Source organism: Camellia sinensis, chromosome 9 (assembly GCF_055761805.1).
Source record: "Camellia sinensis isolate YWXY chromosome 9, ASM5576180v1, whole genome shotgun sequence".
NCBI classification, from domain to species: domain Eukaryota; kingdom Viridiplantae; phylum Streptophyta; class Magnoliopsida; order Ericales; family Theaceae; genus Camellia; species Camellia sinensis.
In genome coordinates this window covers 22,535,837-22,551,816 of record NC_138969.1, presented here as the reverse complement: position 1 = coordinate 22,551,816, position 15,980 = coordinate 22,535,837, and the positions used below count along the sequence as shown (strand labels likewise).

Sequence of the window (15,980 nt, the reverse complement as noted above, 5' to 3'; positions counted from 1 at the left end):
TAATGGATGCATGTCATTTGTGATTAGATTTATATGAAGGGTTGTATGCTCTGTTTTTTGCTTCCAGTTTCATTTTCTAGAATTTATGGACATGCAAGTTTTTTTTGGTTGTATGGGGTTATGGATTTTGGCTGGTTATGTGGTTGAGTTATGGCTCTGTTTTTTTGAATGTGGTGAATATTCACATTGCATTAAGAATGTGAATGTACATGAATGATTGTATGATCTATTTCTTGCTGTCAACATCATTATCCAAATTAAATTTTGGTTGGTTATATAGGGATATGGGTTTTTCCTGGTCATGTATATTGTGAGGCATGCATGTGTATGATGTGAATATTTACATTCTTGTTACCATTGACAGTATCAAAATAGTTAACATGAATATTTATATCACTATAACCATTCACATTACCAACACATTACCAAATCATTTATGTGAATATTCAGATTTGTATTATGAATTGTCATTGTGAGTGTTTTTTGCTAGCAAAACGGGATGTTTTTGTGTATATTACGATGCATGAATGGGCGCGGTGTGAATATTGACATGTCTGTTACCATTTACAACATGAAAACATATAATGTGAATATTCACATCATCTACAATATGCTATTTGATGTGAATATTCACATTCTTGTTACCACTGACAACATCAAAGTAGTTAACATGAATATTTATATCATTGTAACGATTCACATTACCAAATCATTTGATGCGAATATTCAGATTTGTATTACGAATTGTCATTGTGAGCATTTTCTGATAGCAAAACGGGATGTTGTTATGTATATTATGATGTATGTATGGGCGCAGTGTGAATGTTGACATGCTTATTACCATTTATAACATAAAAGCATATGATGTGAATATTCACATCATCTGTAACTATTAACATCATCAAATTATTTGCTACGAATATTCACTTATGTGTTAAGAAATATGATATTCACACCAGTTACATTGTGTTACAATAATATTTTAAGTAATATTCACATCCATGTGAATGATCAACACGAAATATGCCTCAAAATGCATATACATATATTGAATGAAAAATTTGAGTACAAGCATTGATACAGAATTGATTTACACTTAAGTTAGTCTGCTCCAATATGTCAAAACTATTGATACTAAATTGTCTTAAATGTGGATAACAATTATGGATAACAATTACAGGTGGACACCCCCCACCTATAGGTTTTCATATTGCACTGTCTTTGTGTGATTCAGAAAAATATGTACAACGAGTCTCTTATTTGACACCATTCAAAGCGATTAAGGCTGTCAACAATTTCCTCGCGGTATACATGCGCCCTGATGATGTAACACACTACGGGCCCGCAATCCACCCTGAAAATGCAAAGTTATTATTGTTAGAATTTCAAATTTAGGTGTGTATAATGGTTGTGGAAGATGTATACAAATTGATGTAAGGCTTACCATTGGTTTGTAGTCATTATCAATATCTAACAATCTGATGTAAATATTGACATTGTGTACAATAAAATTCAGATTGAACCAAAAAATGGTTGACAACCATTCAAGGTTAGGGGCTTTTCATCAACAAGCAACAATACTAACAACTTTGTTGATATCTACATCATATTCCATTGATAACAGGAGGTGAATATTGACATTGATGTTAGAATGTGAATATTGACATTATGTTCAGAATGTAATTATTTCATCACCATCAACAACCAACAACATTAACAAATCTGACATTGACATAAGGGAGGACATAGTGAGTGTATTACAAAAGAGTGTATTACACATGACAATTTAAGACAAACAAGTCATTACCAATATATAGCAGTCTGATGTAAATATTGACATTATGTATAATGAGGTACACATTGAACCAAAAAAGAGTTGACAACCATCAAAGATTAGGAGCTCTAATTGCTTTATAACCATTAACACACAATAATACCAACAACTCTGTAAATATTTACATTATATTCCATTGATGTTAGAAATTGAATATCTACATTATATTCATAATGTGAATATTGACATTGAAGTAAATATTTACATCAATGTCAATATTTACACCACATTCACATCATATTTGATTACCTTTTAAATATTATACAGATTATGTATAATGGAAAACACATTGAACCAAAAAAAAGTTGATAACCATTCAAGATTAGGGGCTCTAATTGGGTTATAACTATCAACACGCAACAATACCAACAACTCTGTAAATATTTACATCATATTCCATTGATGTTAGAAATTGAATATCTACATTATATTGATAATGTGAATATTGACATTGAAGTAGATATTTACATTAATGTCAATATTTACACCACATTCACATCATATTTGATTACCTTTTAAATATTATACAAATTATGTATAATGGAAAACACATTGAACCAAAAAAAAGTTGATAACCATTCAAGATTAGGGGCTCTAATTGGGTTATAACCATCAACACGCAACAATACCAACAACTCTGTAAATATTTATATCATATTCCATTGATGTTAGAAATTGAATATCTACATTATATTCATAATGTGAATATTGACATTGAAGTAAATATTTACATCAATGTCAATATATTTACTTCAATGTCAATATTTACACCATATTCACATCATATTTTATCACCCTTTAAATATTGTGTAGATTATGTATAATGAAATAGACATTGAACCAAAAGAGAGTTGACAATCATCCAAGATCAGGAGCTCTAATTGGTTTATAACCATCAACACGCAACAATACCAACAGCTCTGTTATATTCCATTGATGTTAGAAGTTGAATATCTACATTATATTCATAATGTGAATATTGACATTGAAATTAGAGATGTGAATATTTATATTACTGCTAGGGTACAAATAGGAGTGAGACAACACCAATATATGTTGATTTTTCATATTGATACAAACAAAATTTCACAACATAAAGGAAACAACACATGTGAAATGGCTAGCTCTAGAATGTGAATGTTCACATTGATTGTTACTCAATAACGGATAATCAACAAACAACACAAACATTGATTGTTACTCGCATTACTGCTAGGGTACAAATAGGAGTAGACAACACCAATATATGTTGATTTTTCATATTGACAATAACAAAATTTCACAACATAAAGGAAACAATACATGTGAAATGGCTAGCCTCAGAATGTGAATGTTCACATTGATTGTTACACAAACATTTGAGACTACGGAACTGAGAATAAAGCAGATAATCAACAAACAACACAACAAACATCATAATGTAAATTTATAAAATGGCTAGCCTCATAATGTGAATGTTCACATTGATTGTTACTCAATAACAAGAGAAACAATAAGATGTTATTATTTACAACATGCCTACAAGAATTCACATTGAACTAAAACAAAGTTGACAACCATCCAAAATTAAGGTTGTAATTATTTGATCACCATGAATAACCAACAACGCCAACAAGTCCGACATTGACATAAGGAGGGAGATACAATATACACCATAATGTAAATTCATAAAATGGCTACCCTCAGAATGTGAATGTTCACATTGGTTGTTACTCAATAATAACAGAAACAATAAGATGTTATTATTTACAACATACCTACAAGAATTCACATTGAACTAAAATAAGGTTGGCAACCATAAAAAATTGGGCATCAACACCAACAAAAACAACAATCACATAAAAATTGAAAAAATAATAACAATAATATGAACAATACATGCGAAAGTTCACATTGAACCAAATAATCATTCGATGATTATACAAACAAAAGAGGAAAAAATATGGTGGCTCACTCTGTTTTCTTGAAAAGAAATAAATGGTCAAAATAGGTGATTTACATCAACACCAACAAAAACAACAATCACAAAAAATCTAGAAAAACAACAACAATAATATGAACAATACATGTGAAAGTTCACATTGAACCAAATAATCATTCGATGATTATGCAAACAGAAGAAGAAAAAATATGGTGGCTTACTCTGTTTTATGGAAATAAATAAATGGTCAAAATGGGTGATTCACATCAATACCAACAAAAACAACAATCACAGAAAAATTAGAAAAACGACAACAATAATATGAACAATACATGCGAAAGTTCACATTGAACCAAATAATCATTCGATGATTATACAAACAAAAGAGGAAAAAATATGGGCGTTCACTCTGTTTTCTAGAAAGAGAAAATGGTCAAAAATGAGTGATTCACATCAATACCAACAAAATCAACAATTACAGAAAAATTGGAAAAACAACAACAATAATATAAATAACACGTGAAAGTTCATATTGAATCAAATATTCATTCGATGATTATACAAACAAAAGAGAAAAAACTATGGGCGCTTACATTTGGTCCGCATCTAGTCGGTCGATGTAAACTTTCACAGAGTTGATTTTTCAATTCGGAGTAGGGTTTCATTCGCCGACAACGACGTGACAATGGTGGGATGCAGAGATGATGAGAATCGCAATGAAGGATTCAAATGATGAAACGATGAGACGATGAGAACTGGTATGGAAATGAATGTTTTCTGAAAGCCTTGCCGTATATTTTGCGATTTGCTCATATGTTTTTGTGCTGTGACGTTTTGAATGGAAATAAATGCTCGAAAATGTGTAGGGGTGTTTTGGACAAATTGCTTGGTATAAGACTTATTGGAATAGTCAAAAACGTTTTGAGCTAGATGGAACAAAACACTTAGAAAGTGGATTTATCAAAAAAACTCCCTTAAAAAAAAAATTGTTTGAATCGTTTCGAGAAGACAAATCAGAAAAAAATAAATTTTTTTAAAAAACAACCACTAAAAAAATTTCGAAAAAGTGGTATTTTTTTTTTTTTTTTGCTAACTGCCCTCTGGTTCGTGATCGAATTGGAGGGTACTGTTAGGCCCGTGAAGGCTCACCATAGGTCACGTTTCAATAATCTGAACCGTGAAATGTGTATAATTCGTTGAGTACTATATATTTATTAAAAATTACGTTGATCAGATATCGGTAGCTATATGATCAAATCAATTTTGCATAAAAAATAGACGGTGAAAAAATAAATGGTTGGCATAAATCTAATTTGATGAGATAGCTATCGATATCCGATTAATATGATTTTTTATAGACATATAGTACTTGACGAGTTCTACACATAGAACGGTTTGGATTATTAAAACAGGACTTGTAATAAGCCCTTATAGATCTAATAATATCTTTCAATCTGATCACGAACTGGAGGAAAGCCTAGGCTCTGTTTGGAAGAGTTTTGGAAATGTAATTCTACCTTTTGATTTGCACGTGGTGTTTGGTTACAGTTTTCAAAATATAATTTCATATCTACTTTTGAAAACTCTTTCCAAGGTTGAAAAATTTGGGCTAACCGGTCGTTCTCCCGAACGTCCGGCAGGACATCCTCCCGGATATCCAGCCAGTTGACCGGAGCAGTGCATTTTTTTTTTTTTTACAATTGACACATGTTATTTTTTATATTTTAAATAAAAAAATTTGAAAATTTTAAATTTTTTTTAATGTGTTTTGAATAAAATTTTGAGTTGTGTGTTTGATTATAAGTTGTAAGTTTTTACATCAAATATTATATGTCAGATCAAAAAATTTCCACACAATTCAAAAAAAAAATCAAAATTCATTCACCAAATGATTTTTTTACATTCAAATCATAATTGCAAAATTTATAAACTCAAAATACAATTCTTATTATCAAATCATATTTAAAAAAAGGTATGGCTTCTGTCTAGTCCGAAATCGGACTGGACCCTGCTGTTGGGCTCGTGGGGGCCCACTAAGGATCCCGTTTTGATAATCTAAACCGTTTCAATGTCTAGAAATTATCGAGTAATATATGTCTATAAACAATCACGTTGATCGGATATCGATAGCTATGTGATCAAAACAGTTTTTTTTCAACCGTTAATTTGTTTACCGTCCAATTTTTTTAATACGAAACTGATTTGATCATATAGCTATTGATATCCGATTAACATAATTTTTTACAAGCATATAATACTCGACGAATTCTACACATCAAACAATTCAAATTATCAAAACAAGACTCGTGATGAACCTTCACAGACCTAACAACACGATCCAATCCGATTTTAAACTGGACAGAAACTATACCCTTTAAAAAACCCCAACAAATGCTGCTCTAGTTTTTTTCCCCAACATGGGCCTAAGTGGTTTACAGACTGTAGTTAACTCAGCCCCCCAACCAACCAATCACCACCCTCCACCTTATCCCTAAACCGCCATTTTTTTTAACCGGTTAACGCACTCCTTTCTCTCTCCTCTCTCCTCTCTCCAAAAACAACAACTCGCTCCACTACATATAAATAAAAGCATAACCCACTCCTTTCCCTAACTTTCTCCTTCTTTATTCCTTTGCTGAGCTGCACTCTCCCTCTCTCTCTCTCTCTCTCTCTCTCTCTAAATTCCTTCACTTTCTCTCTCTAGAAATGTCTCATTCTGTTTCCACTTTCTCTCCATGAGTATACCCTGTTCTGTCCTTGACAAAGATTTGTAGATTCTAGGGTTTCAAGCATTCAATCTCTTCATCAAAATGAGTGATTTGTAGGGTTCTTCTCACCATGAATATCACTCTCCCCTACTTTCTCTCTCCTTTTCTCTTCTTCTTCCTCTTCCTTCTCTTCTCTCCCATTCCTGTTTCTTCTTCTTCCTCCGACGAAGTCCGATCACTTCTCGAGTTCAAAAAAGGGATTCTTGAAGATCCACTAGGGAAAGTTCTCAATTCATGGAACCAATCGCTCACAGATCCCAACTCTTGCCCTAGTTCATTCTACGGCGTCGATTGCGATACCAACGGCAATGTCACATCCATTTCGCTTGATAGACTCGGTTTAGTCGGAGACTTGAAGTTCTTCACATTGGGTGGTCTCAAAATGCTAAAAAATCTGAGTCTTTCTGGGAATTCTCTCACGGGTCGACTCGTTCCTTCAATGGGTTCGATGACTACTTTAGAGCATTTAGATCTGTCGGGAAATCAGTTTTACGGACCCATTCCTGCTCGGATCAACGATCTTTCGGGGCTGAATTTTCTCAATTTGTCATCAAACAATTTTACAGGTGGGTTTCCCATTGGAATCAGGAATCTTCAGCAACTGAAGGTGTTTGATTTGCATTCAAATGGGTTTTTTGGGGACATTCAGGACTTGTTTTCGGAGCTTCGAAATGTTGAGTTTGTTGACTTGAGCTATAACATGTTCTCTGGATCGCTTGATATGGATTTGCAGAACATATCGAGCTTGTCGAATACAGTTCAATACTTGAATTTGAGGCACAATGGCTTGGGTGGCGGTTTCTTTCACCCTGAGGTTATTCAGTTGTTTCGGAACTTGCAAGTTTTGGACTTAGGTGATAATCAGCTGAGTGGAGAGCTCGCTCCATTTTGGTCATTGCCAAATCTTCGAGTTTTGCGCCTGGGAAGTAACCGGTTGTTTGGTTCAATACCAGAAGAGCTGTTGGAGAGTTTGATTCCTTTGGAAGAACTAGATCTCAGTGAAAATGGATTTTCAGGTAAGGAGTTATTTTAACATGTTACATTTTTTGATCTTTGGATCAATATTCCTTGTTTGTAATGTGCATTTAACAAAATACAAGCTGTGGGGAACTTTGGATCATTTGAGCATAATAACAAATGATTCTACACTCCTACATGTAGCAAAAGTTGCCTCCTTTTGGCCGCTAGTGTACAATTGATTTCATCGGTGGCATTGGCTGCTTGGCACCTAGTTTGAAATATGAAGTAAGAGCAACTCCAATATTAAAAGCCAAAAATGGCTTTGCCAAAAATATTTTTAGCTTTACTGTGCAAAAGAGTCATTTTTTTGACTAATTGGCTTTGCCAAACTTAAAAGCCATTTTTTGGCAAGTCATTTGGCTCACCATTGGAGGAGGAATTTTGAGATGTCTAACCAAAAAATAGCTTGGGCAAACCTTGTGGCTTTGCCATTGGAGTTGCTCTAATGACTAGAAGTTTGTCTTTTTGGTGAAGCAAGTTTTAAACCTTAAATAAGTAGGGAGTGAGTTGCATAAGTGTTTAATACACGGAGCATAACTGGTGGTGATGCTTGAAACATAATCTCACACCGCATATTGAGTCTGAGATGAAGCCTCATTTTATTTTGCTTGTAGTGGATTTGTTGGACAAACTAATTGTGGAGAAATTTCTATTGCTATAGCGAGTTATAATGAGTCTAAGATGAAATTTCTGTTGGTTGGGTGGTGTGTTCTTGTTGACCTTGTGGTTATAGTATAGGAAAGCATGTGGTTGGATTCTTTGGTCGTCATTGAATGTTTCTAATATTTGTACTAACTATAAAAAAAATAAAAAAAAAAATTCTAATTTTTGCTCAATTTAGCTATGACTTTCCATGATTACATGTAAGGATGCTTTTCTTTTGTGTTTAACCAAAACTTGTGGTGATGCACACTATTTGGTGCTTGCACTCTTCTGCCAAATTTTTCTTGTCAATAACATAATTGGACTGTCTAATTTTTTGCATGTATATGTGCAGGTCCAATACATGTAATCAATTCTACAACTCTCAGTAATTTGAATCTTTCATCAAATGCCCTCTCTGGTTCTTTGCCTTCTACTGTGGGAAGATGTGTCATTGTGGATTTGAGCAGAAATATGCTCTCTGGTGATTTGTCTGCAGTCCAGAGTTGGGAAGCCCGTTTGGAAATTCTCGACTTGAGTTCAAACAAGTTGTCAGGAAGCATTCCTAATCTGACATCCAATTTCCCGAGTTTGACCACTTTCAATATTAAAAATAATTCTTTGGTAGGTACCTTACCTCCTTCACTAGGGAGCTACCCAAGGCTGTCTGCAGTTGATCTGAGCTTGAATTTACTTGACGGGCCTATTCCACCTAGTTTTTTCATTTCAATGACCTTGATAAACTTGAACCTTTCAGGCAATAATTTTACAGGATCTATTCCTGTGCAAGGTTCGCATGCAAGTGAATTCTTAGTGCTACCTTCTTATCCACCAATGGAGTCTCTTGATCTCTCTTATAATTCCTTAGCGGGTACCTTGCCCTCAGGCATAGGTAACTTCGGTCAGCTTAAGTTGCTGAATCTTGCACACAATGGCTTATTGGGACAGATACCAAATGAATTGAGCAAGCTTAGTGGCTTGGAGTACCTAGATTTATCTAGTAATAATTTCAATGATAAAATACCTGATAAGCTTCCATCGAGTCTAAAGGTTTTCAATGTGTCCTATAATAATCTATCAGGACCTATTCCAGAAAACTTGAGAAACTTCCCTATTAGTTCATTTCGTCCTGGGAACTTGTTGCTGAGCTTGCCAAATAGCATGTCGTCCCAGAATGATAACTCTGCTGAAATTCATGGGAGCGGAAAGCATCACAGTTCGAAATCAAGTGTTAGAGTAGCTATTATTGTTGCTTCGGTTGGGGCTACTGCGATGGTTGCCTTTGTACTGATAGCTTATCATCGGGCTCAACTTCAGGATTTTCACATGAGAAGTGGGTTTAGTGGCCCAACCACCGGTAGAGATGTTAGATTAGGAAGATTTTCCAAGCCTTCTCTCTTCAAGTTCCAGGCAAATATTGAGCCCGCATCAACTTCATGTAGCTTTTCTAATGCTCACTTATTAACTTCAAATTCAAGGTCAATGTCGGGGAAAGCAGAATTTAGTACTGAGATTGTTGAACATGTTTTGCCTGAAGCAAGGGCTGCTACTTCGGTATCTCTGAGTCCCAATGTCCCAGATAATCATCCAGTGATATCTGGAAGGAAGTCTTCTCCAGATTCCTCTTCATCACCCCGTTTTATTGATGCAATTGAACAATCTGTGACGTTAAATGTCAATTCACCAGATCGATTGGCTGGAGAACTGTTCTTCCTGGAGGCTTCGCTAGCATTCACAGCTGAGGAGTTGTCACGAGCTCCAGCAGAAGTTTTAGGTCGAAGTAGTCATGGCACTTTGTACAAAGCTACTCTAGATAGTGGACACATGTTGACTGTGAAGTGGCTGAGGGTGGGATTGGTCAAACATAAAAAGGAATTTGCCAAGGAAATAAAAAAAATTGGATCAATGAGGCATCGTGACATTGTCCCGTTACGAGCTTATTATTGGGGGCCAAGAGAACAGGAGAGGCTTATTTTAGCAGATTATGTCCAGGGAGATAGCTTGGCTTTGCATCTTTATGGTAAGGGCTTCAAAACTTATATATGGTTGTTACTTTTTTTTTTTTTCTTCCCCTTTTTATGGGAGATAAGATAACTTTATTATATTTTTATATTCCTACTTCTATACCTGTGGTGCCTGAAAATTTAATAAAAAGTAAAACTATGCCTAGTTTAGTCCCATTGAATTGGGAGGGGTAAATTGGATACATGCCTAACCTTTGACATAATTTGCACAATGGCTGCCCTCAGGTTTGCACCCACAATTTCAAGGTTAATGGGTTGAGTAAGCACCGAATTAGTGGCCCTTGTTGGAAATTGCATTTCTTGGGTGATAAAGCAAAAAATATAAGATTTACATCTTTGAAATTATGAATAGAACCAGTTAAATATTAGATTGGCATAACATCTTGGGGAACACTTTTTATATCTATGTCTTAGGGGATGGGTATATGAACGTGAAACTGCTAAATTTCCACGATGTAGAAAATCTTAACCTGCTGACGTATCATTAGCATATATAGCATATAAATGCATTGATATGATGTAGGACTAACATTTGTTTGAATGTAATGGCTTTTCTCCAACATTTAAAAAAAAAAAAATTATCTTTATACAACACACGGAGTTATTGAATTTATCTTGCTGAACTTTCTTATGCATTTAATAAAAAAAATTCACATTACTACTACTAATAGATTCTGGTCTGATTACATGGTCTTGTTCCAACTATGTATGTCTGCGAGATTGAGTCTTCCCCAATTATTGTTCTTGAGCTTTTGTAGGTTTCTTCATTGTATGTTTCTCAATCTTATGGACTTAAAAACTATTAAAGAAAGGTTGAATTTGATAACCTCCTTAACTCCCTCTCACTTCACTAAGGTCCAAAACGTTTTCGTTTTACATATGCCTGGTGTTCTGGTTTCATTACAGGTGTCTTATAGATTACCCTCCAGAAACCATGAAGGAAAATTGCATGATTTAGATACGTTGTAATTCTAGAACCAGTAGCTCACATTTGCACATTGGCACAAGAGATGAAGTTAAACCAATATCCAAGTATTTTGACAGGATCTAATTGATGCAAGGGCTGCAAACCCCAATTTTTGTGGTGCCTTGTGTTATGGTTGTTTGGTTCTCGGGTGGGTATTACTAAACAAATGTTCTAGGTCTTGTGATGACATTTTCTACCAACTGTTTCATCTTAAAGATTGTCTGAGATGGCCATGAGCTTTTTCTTAGTTTTGAGTATTTCATCAATATATCTATCTCATGCAGAGGCGACACCACGGAGGTACTCACGACTATTGTTCAGCCAAAGGTTGAAAGTTGCTGTTGATGTTGCCCAGTGTCTGACATATCTTCATGATAGAGGCCTACCTCATGGGAACCTAAAGCCTACTAATATACTCCTCACAGGCTCTGATCTCAATGCCTGTATTACCGATTACGGTCTCCACCGTCTGATGACACCATCTGGGATCGCAGAGCAGATACTAAACCTAGGAGCACTTGGATACCGTGCTCCTGAACTCGCTATAGCTGCCAAACCAGTCCCTTCATTCAAAGCGGACGTGTATGCATTTGGAGTGATTTTGATGGAATTGTTGACTAGAAGAAGTGCCGGCGACATTATCTCTGGTCAATCGGGTGCCGTTGATCTCACCGATTGGGTTCGGCTATGTGACCGTGAAGGTCGAGGAATGGACTGCATCGACAGAGACATTGCTGCCGGGGAGGAACACTCGAGAGCGATGGATGAAATGCTTGCGATATCGCTGAGGTGTATTCTACCTGTAAATGAAAGGCCTAATATGAGACAAGTCTTTGAGGATCTGTGTTCTATATCTGTTTGAAATTTTGTACATGGTTGATTTGTTGATTTTTATTTCTATGTTTTTGTTTTCCTCTTTGTCAATTGGTTTCCTATAATCTGGGCCGATCCTCTCATTTTTATCTTAATTTTTTTTTGGTGTAAAGGGATAGTTGATCCATTGATTGATTGATTGACAGTGTTAATTTCAGTTTGTTCTTGAATTGAAAAAGATTGCAATTCATTTTTCTCATTTGTTTATATTGAGAATCAATTGCAATGGCACATTAAAAAGCCAATGATGAACTTTTTATTTGTTTATTTATTATTATCCTGAATTCAATTATTGGTTTGCATCAAGATGGTTGGTTTATGAACTTATTTCACATTCACAGTTGTCCTGATTCTATTATAATCGGGATACGCGTTATTCCAACATATTTAATATTCAATTGTTTCTCTTACAATGATTTGCGATTCTAATATAATACTGGGATACACATTGTTCCAACATACTATTGTTTTTTTACTATTATAAATGGGAGAATGAGATTCTACTATCATAGATTTAATTTTAAAATTTTTGGGATTAAAAGAATAAAATAATTTAAAAGATCATATATATCAATTTATAAGTGCACATGTTATTTATTTGTTCACTTATTTATTCACGTATTATTGTTTTATTTGTTCATATATCACTTATCGGTCTATTTATTATGTCTATTTGTTCATATTAAGGACAACTTTTTTGACTATTTTTCTGGTGACATACTAGCGTCAACGATGGTTTGACGGCAAGTCGATGGTGGTCTGACGACGATTTAACAATATTGAGATAAAATGGACGAAAAAAAAAAGAAAAATCTTTCAAAACAATCTCACCACAATTTCATTCTTAATGACTGAATAGTAATGAATTGAAATTTTCCCTAATTCCATTCACCCCATTGCAAGTGAACCCTTAACACTGTGTTTGGCACACCATTCACTACTTTTTTTCTTCGTTTCCCTCCAATCAACTCTCTGAAAACCTTTCTCTGCTACTTTTCTTGAACACAATTTTAGTATTACACAACCTTGATGAAGAGGTTAAAGAGCAGATTCTTAGACATCGTAGCGAAAAAGCTTGCCATTGCATTTGGTCTGTTAAATACTCCGGAAAACACTACTTTGAGGATCATGAAGAACCTTAGAGTCTGCGATGACTGTCACTCTGCAATAAAATTTATCTCCATACTTGTGGGGAAAGAAATCATTGTGAGAGATGCTACTCGGTTTCACCATTTCAGGGGTGGCTTGTGTTCTTGTTGCGATTATTGGTAACAGAAGCACTAACAGAAATAACTGACACACTAACAGAAACACACTTGTTGTTACAGTATATTATTTGATTATTTGTCAATGCCATTGTATACAGTGGTGGCCAATTCAACTACAATACAAGGTTATTTACTTCAATCAGGTACACTTGTTCTTAGACTTGGCGAAAATTAATGATGCACAACCAGAAAATAAGAAACTCACTAGGTGCAGTAGATTTGTTGTTATGAGATATCATTTGGGACATGCTACACAAGCTTATGATGTTGTAAATAATGAGCAAATGCTGTTAGGATATAAATACAGGTATTTTTTTGCAATTATGAATCATATTGATAGGCCTTTTTATTTCCAAGTGAACTATTACTACTTGCTCTTAATCTTAGTTTGACACATGAAGTACCAAGTGAATTATTACTAGAAATTTGGGCTAATGCTTTTGAGTCATATTGGTAGACCTGCTCTATTTAAGTTGCAAAGTTGCAAGGCCAGTGGGCTACTTGGGCCGTGACAATGATATCAGATTTAGGGTGTAACAATCCTGCCATAGCAGAGCTTTTGAATTGTAATGTGAAGGGCATTGCTTTTGAATTGTTGTCATGTTGAAGGCAATTTTGTATTTTCCATGTATAGGACTAGTTTTCCATGGCATGTCCTAGTTTCATTTGCACACAACCCTACCTCGCCACTGCTCTCACCACCTGCAAAACGCTACTTGTCACCTCTCTTGTTACCTTCAAACTCCACCCTTTGAAACCCAAGATAGGGGAATGAGAGACTGAGAAGAACATGGTGTGTGTAAAGAGATGGTGTGAAGTTAAGGTTGAGGGTAAAAGATAAAAATGATTTAAAAACTTTTTCTAAATGAACATAGTATGAATGTGGTGTTCACTCAAGGTAAGTCCCCATTTATTTCCAATTGTAAACCCTTTAAATTTTTGACTGCTTCGATCACTCATAAGGATTTTAAGAATGTGGTGGATGTGAGCTAGAGTAAAAATCACACCTCCCTGTGTAATAAGTTACAAACACTTGGTCAAGAGGCTAGTGTTTGGAATAAGGAGGTGTTTGGGAATATTTTTCAAAGGAAGAGGTGGTTATTGGGAAGAATTGGAGGCATTCAAAGATCTCAAGCCATCAATTATTCCCATAACCTCCACAACCTTGAGCTGGATTTGGTTGACCAATACAATAAAGTATTATATCAAGAGGAGTTCTCGTGGTTCCAAAAAGCTAGAGCCAATTAGATTGTAAGGCCCCTAAAATATGTGTTTACTTTTAAGACCTTAATGATGAATTATTTTTTTAAAGCCCTCGTTTACTTGAATTAATTCGAATCTTGTCGGTTAGTAATTTCTATTTTTTATTTTTATCGAAACAGGAATTTCCCTAACCGAATTAGGATCCCTAACCTAATTTAATTCTACCTAAGCTAAATGTATTTAACTTCAAGCCCTCACTCTTTATTTAAATTCAAAACTTGCCCTAAAAACTAGTACTTGTACCTTGTACAAATCTTGTAATATATATATATATATATATGTATACACCTTGAGGGATGTGCCCTTGTACCTAAAATTAATTAAAAAAATAACCCATCATTCTAGGAAAAAGTGAGGAGACAACTTTCAAGATATATCATCATGAAATTCTAGAAAGAAACACCACCTAGTACCCTAGACCTAGGATGCTAATTCCTAAACTAGTTCTATTTTAACTAAATCTTGCCAAATCCTTGAGTAAGCCTCCCAAATCATCCCTATTTCCTTTAACACTTCAAACAAATCCTAAACTTTCCATCCATTTTCAACTAGTGGGCTTTTAGGACATTTTACATCAAAAATTGCCTATATATACCACACCCCCTAGCTTGCAAACTCACACAACACACTCACTCACACACACATTTTGGTTAGAGAGAGGGAGGAGAGCAATGAAGAGAAGTCTAGAGGAGAAGAGGGAGAAAGAAGAGAGTTTCTTATGCAAAGCTTAGAAGGTAAGCCACCAACACAACCCTCTCTTCATTTCCTTTTCTAATGCATGTTTTTAGAGATTCTAAATAAAGTTTCAGATCTGTTATTATCAAGTTCCTATGTTGAAAATACTAAGATTTGAAGTATTGTTTCCATCTCTCTTGTATTTTACCCATTTTTAGCACAAAACCATCTTCTTTTGTACACATCTCTCAACTTTTCAAGGGTACTCTTTCATACAAATTTTCTGAGTTAAATATGTGATAGTTAGCATATTTTCTTCACAAAAGAAATGAAACTTTTCCATGGTGGAACCCCCTTTTTTATAAATTTCCTTGTTTTGGGCATTCCACCTTAAAACCTTTTTTTTCAGTCAATTTTCAAAAATTCCAGAAAAATGTACAAAAATATTCTGAACCTCTATTTTATGTCAAAACCTTCTGTAAGGAGTTAGATTTCAACTAAAATTGGTTTCATCAAAAAACATTGAGTGGTTTGCAAGGAAATCAAGTTTTCATAACAGTCGACAGATCTGGGCAGATTCTGGAACAGTGCTGGACTATTTTCTAAATAACTTAAAATCGGGAAAAGCAATCCCATTTCCGAAAAATGTTCTAGGAACTAGATCAAATTCTCTACGAACCATAGGAAAACCGAGTCCGGTGGATGAACCTAAGTAGTCCTTCCAT

At 34.8% G+C, this 15,980-nt stretch overlaps 1 protein-coding gene across 1 annotated transcript; it reads left to right on the top strand.

Annotated features, from left to right (window-relative positions):
- The first annotated feature begins 6,359 nt into the window (after positions 1 to 6,359).
- Positions 6,360 to 12,294, top strand: LOC114296293 (putative inactive receptor kinase At5g10020). Its single transcript, XM_082886282.1, has 3 exons — positions 6,360 to 7,539; positions 8,541 to 10,205; positions 11,461 to 12,294. The coding sequence occupies exons 1-3, from the start codon at positions 6,594 to 6,596 to the stop codon at positions 12,036 to 12,038; spliced, it is 3,189 nt and encodes a 1,062-aa protein (XP_082742408.1). The 5' UTR covers positions 6,360 to 6,593; the 3' UTR covers positions 12,039 to 12,294.
- The last annotated feature ends 3,686 nt before the right edge of the window (positions 12,295 to 15,980 follow it).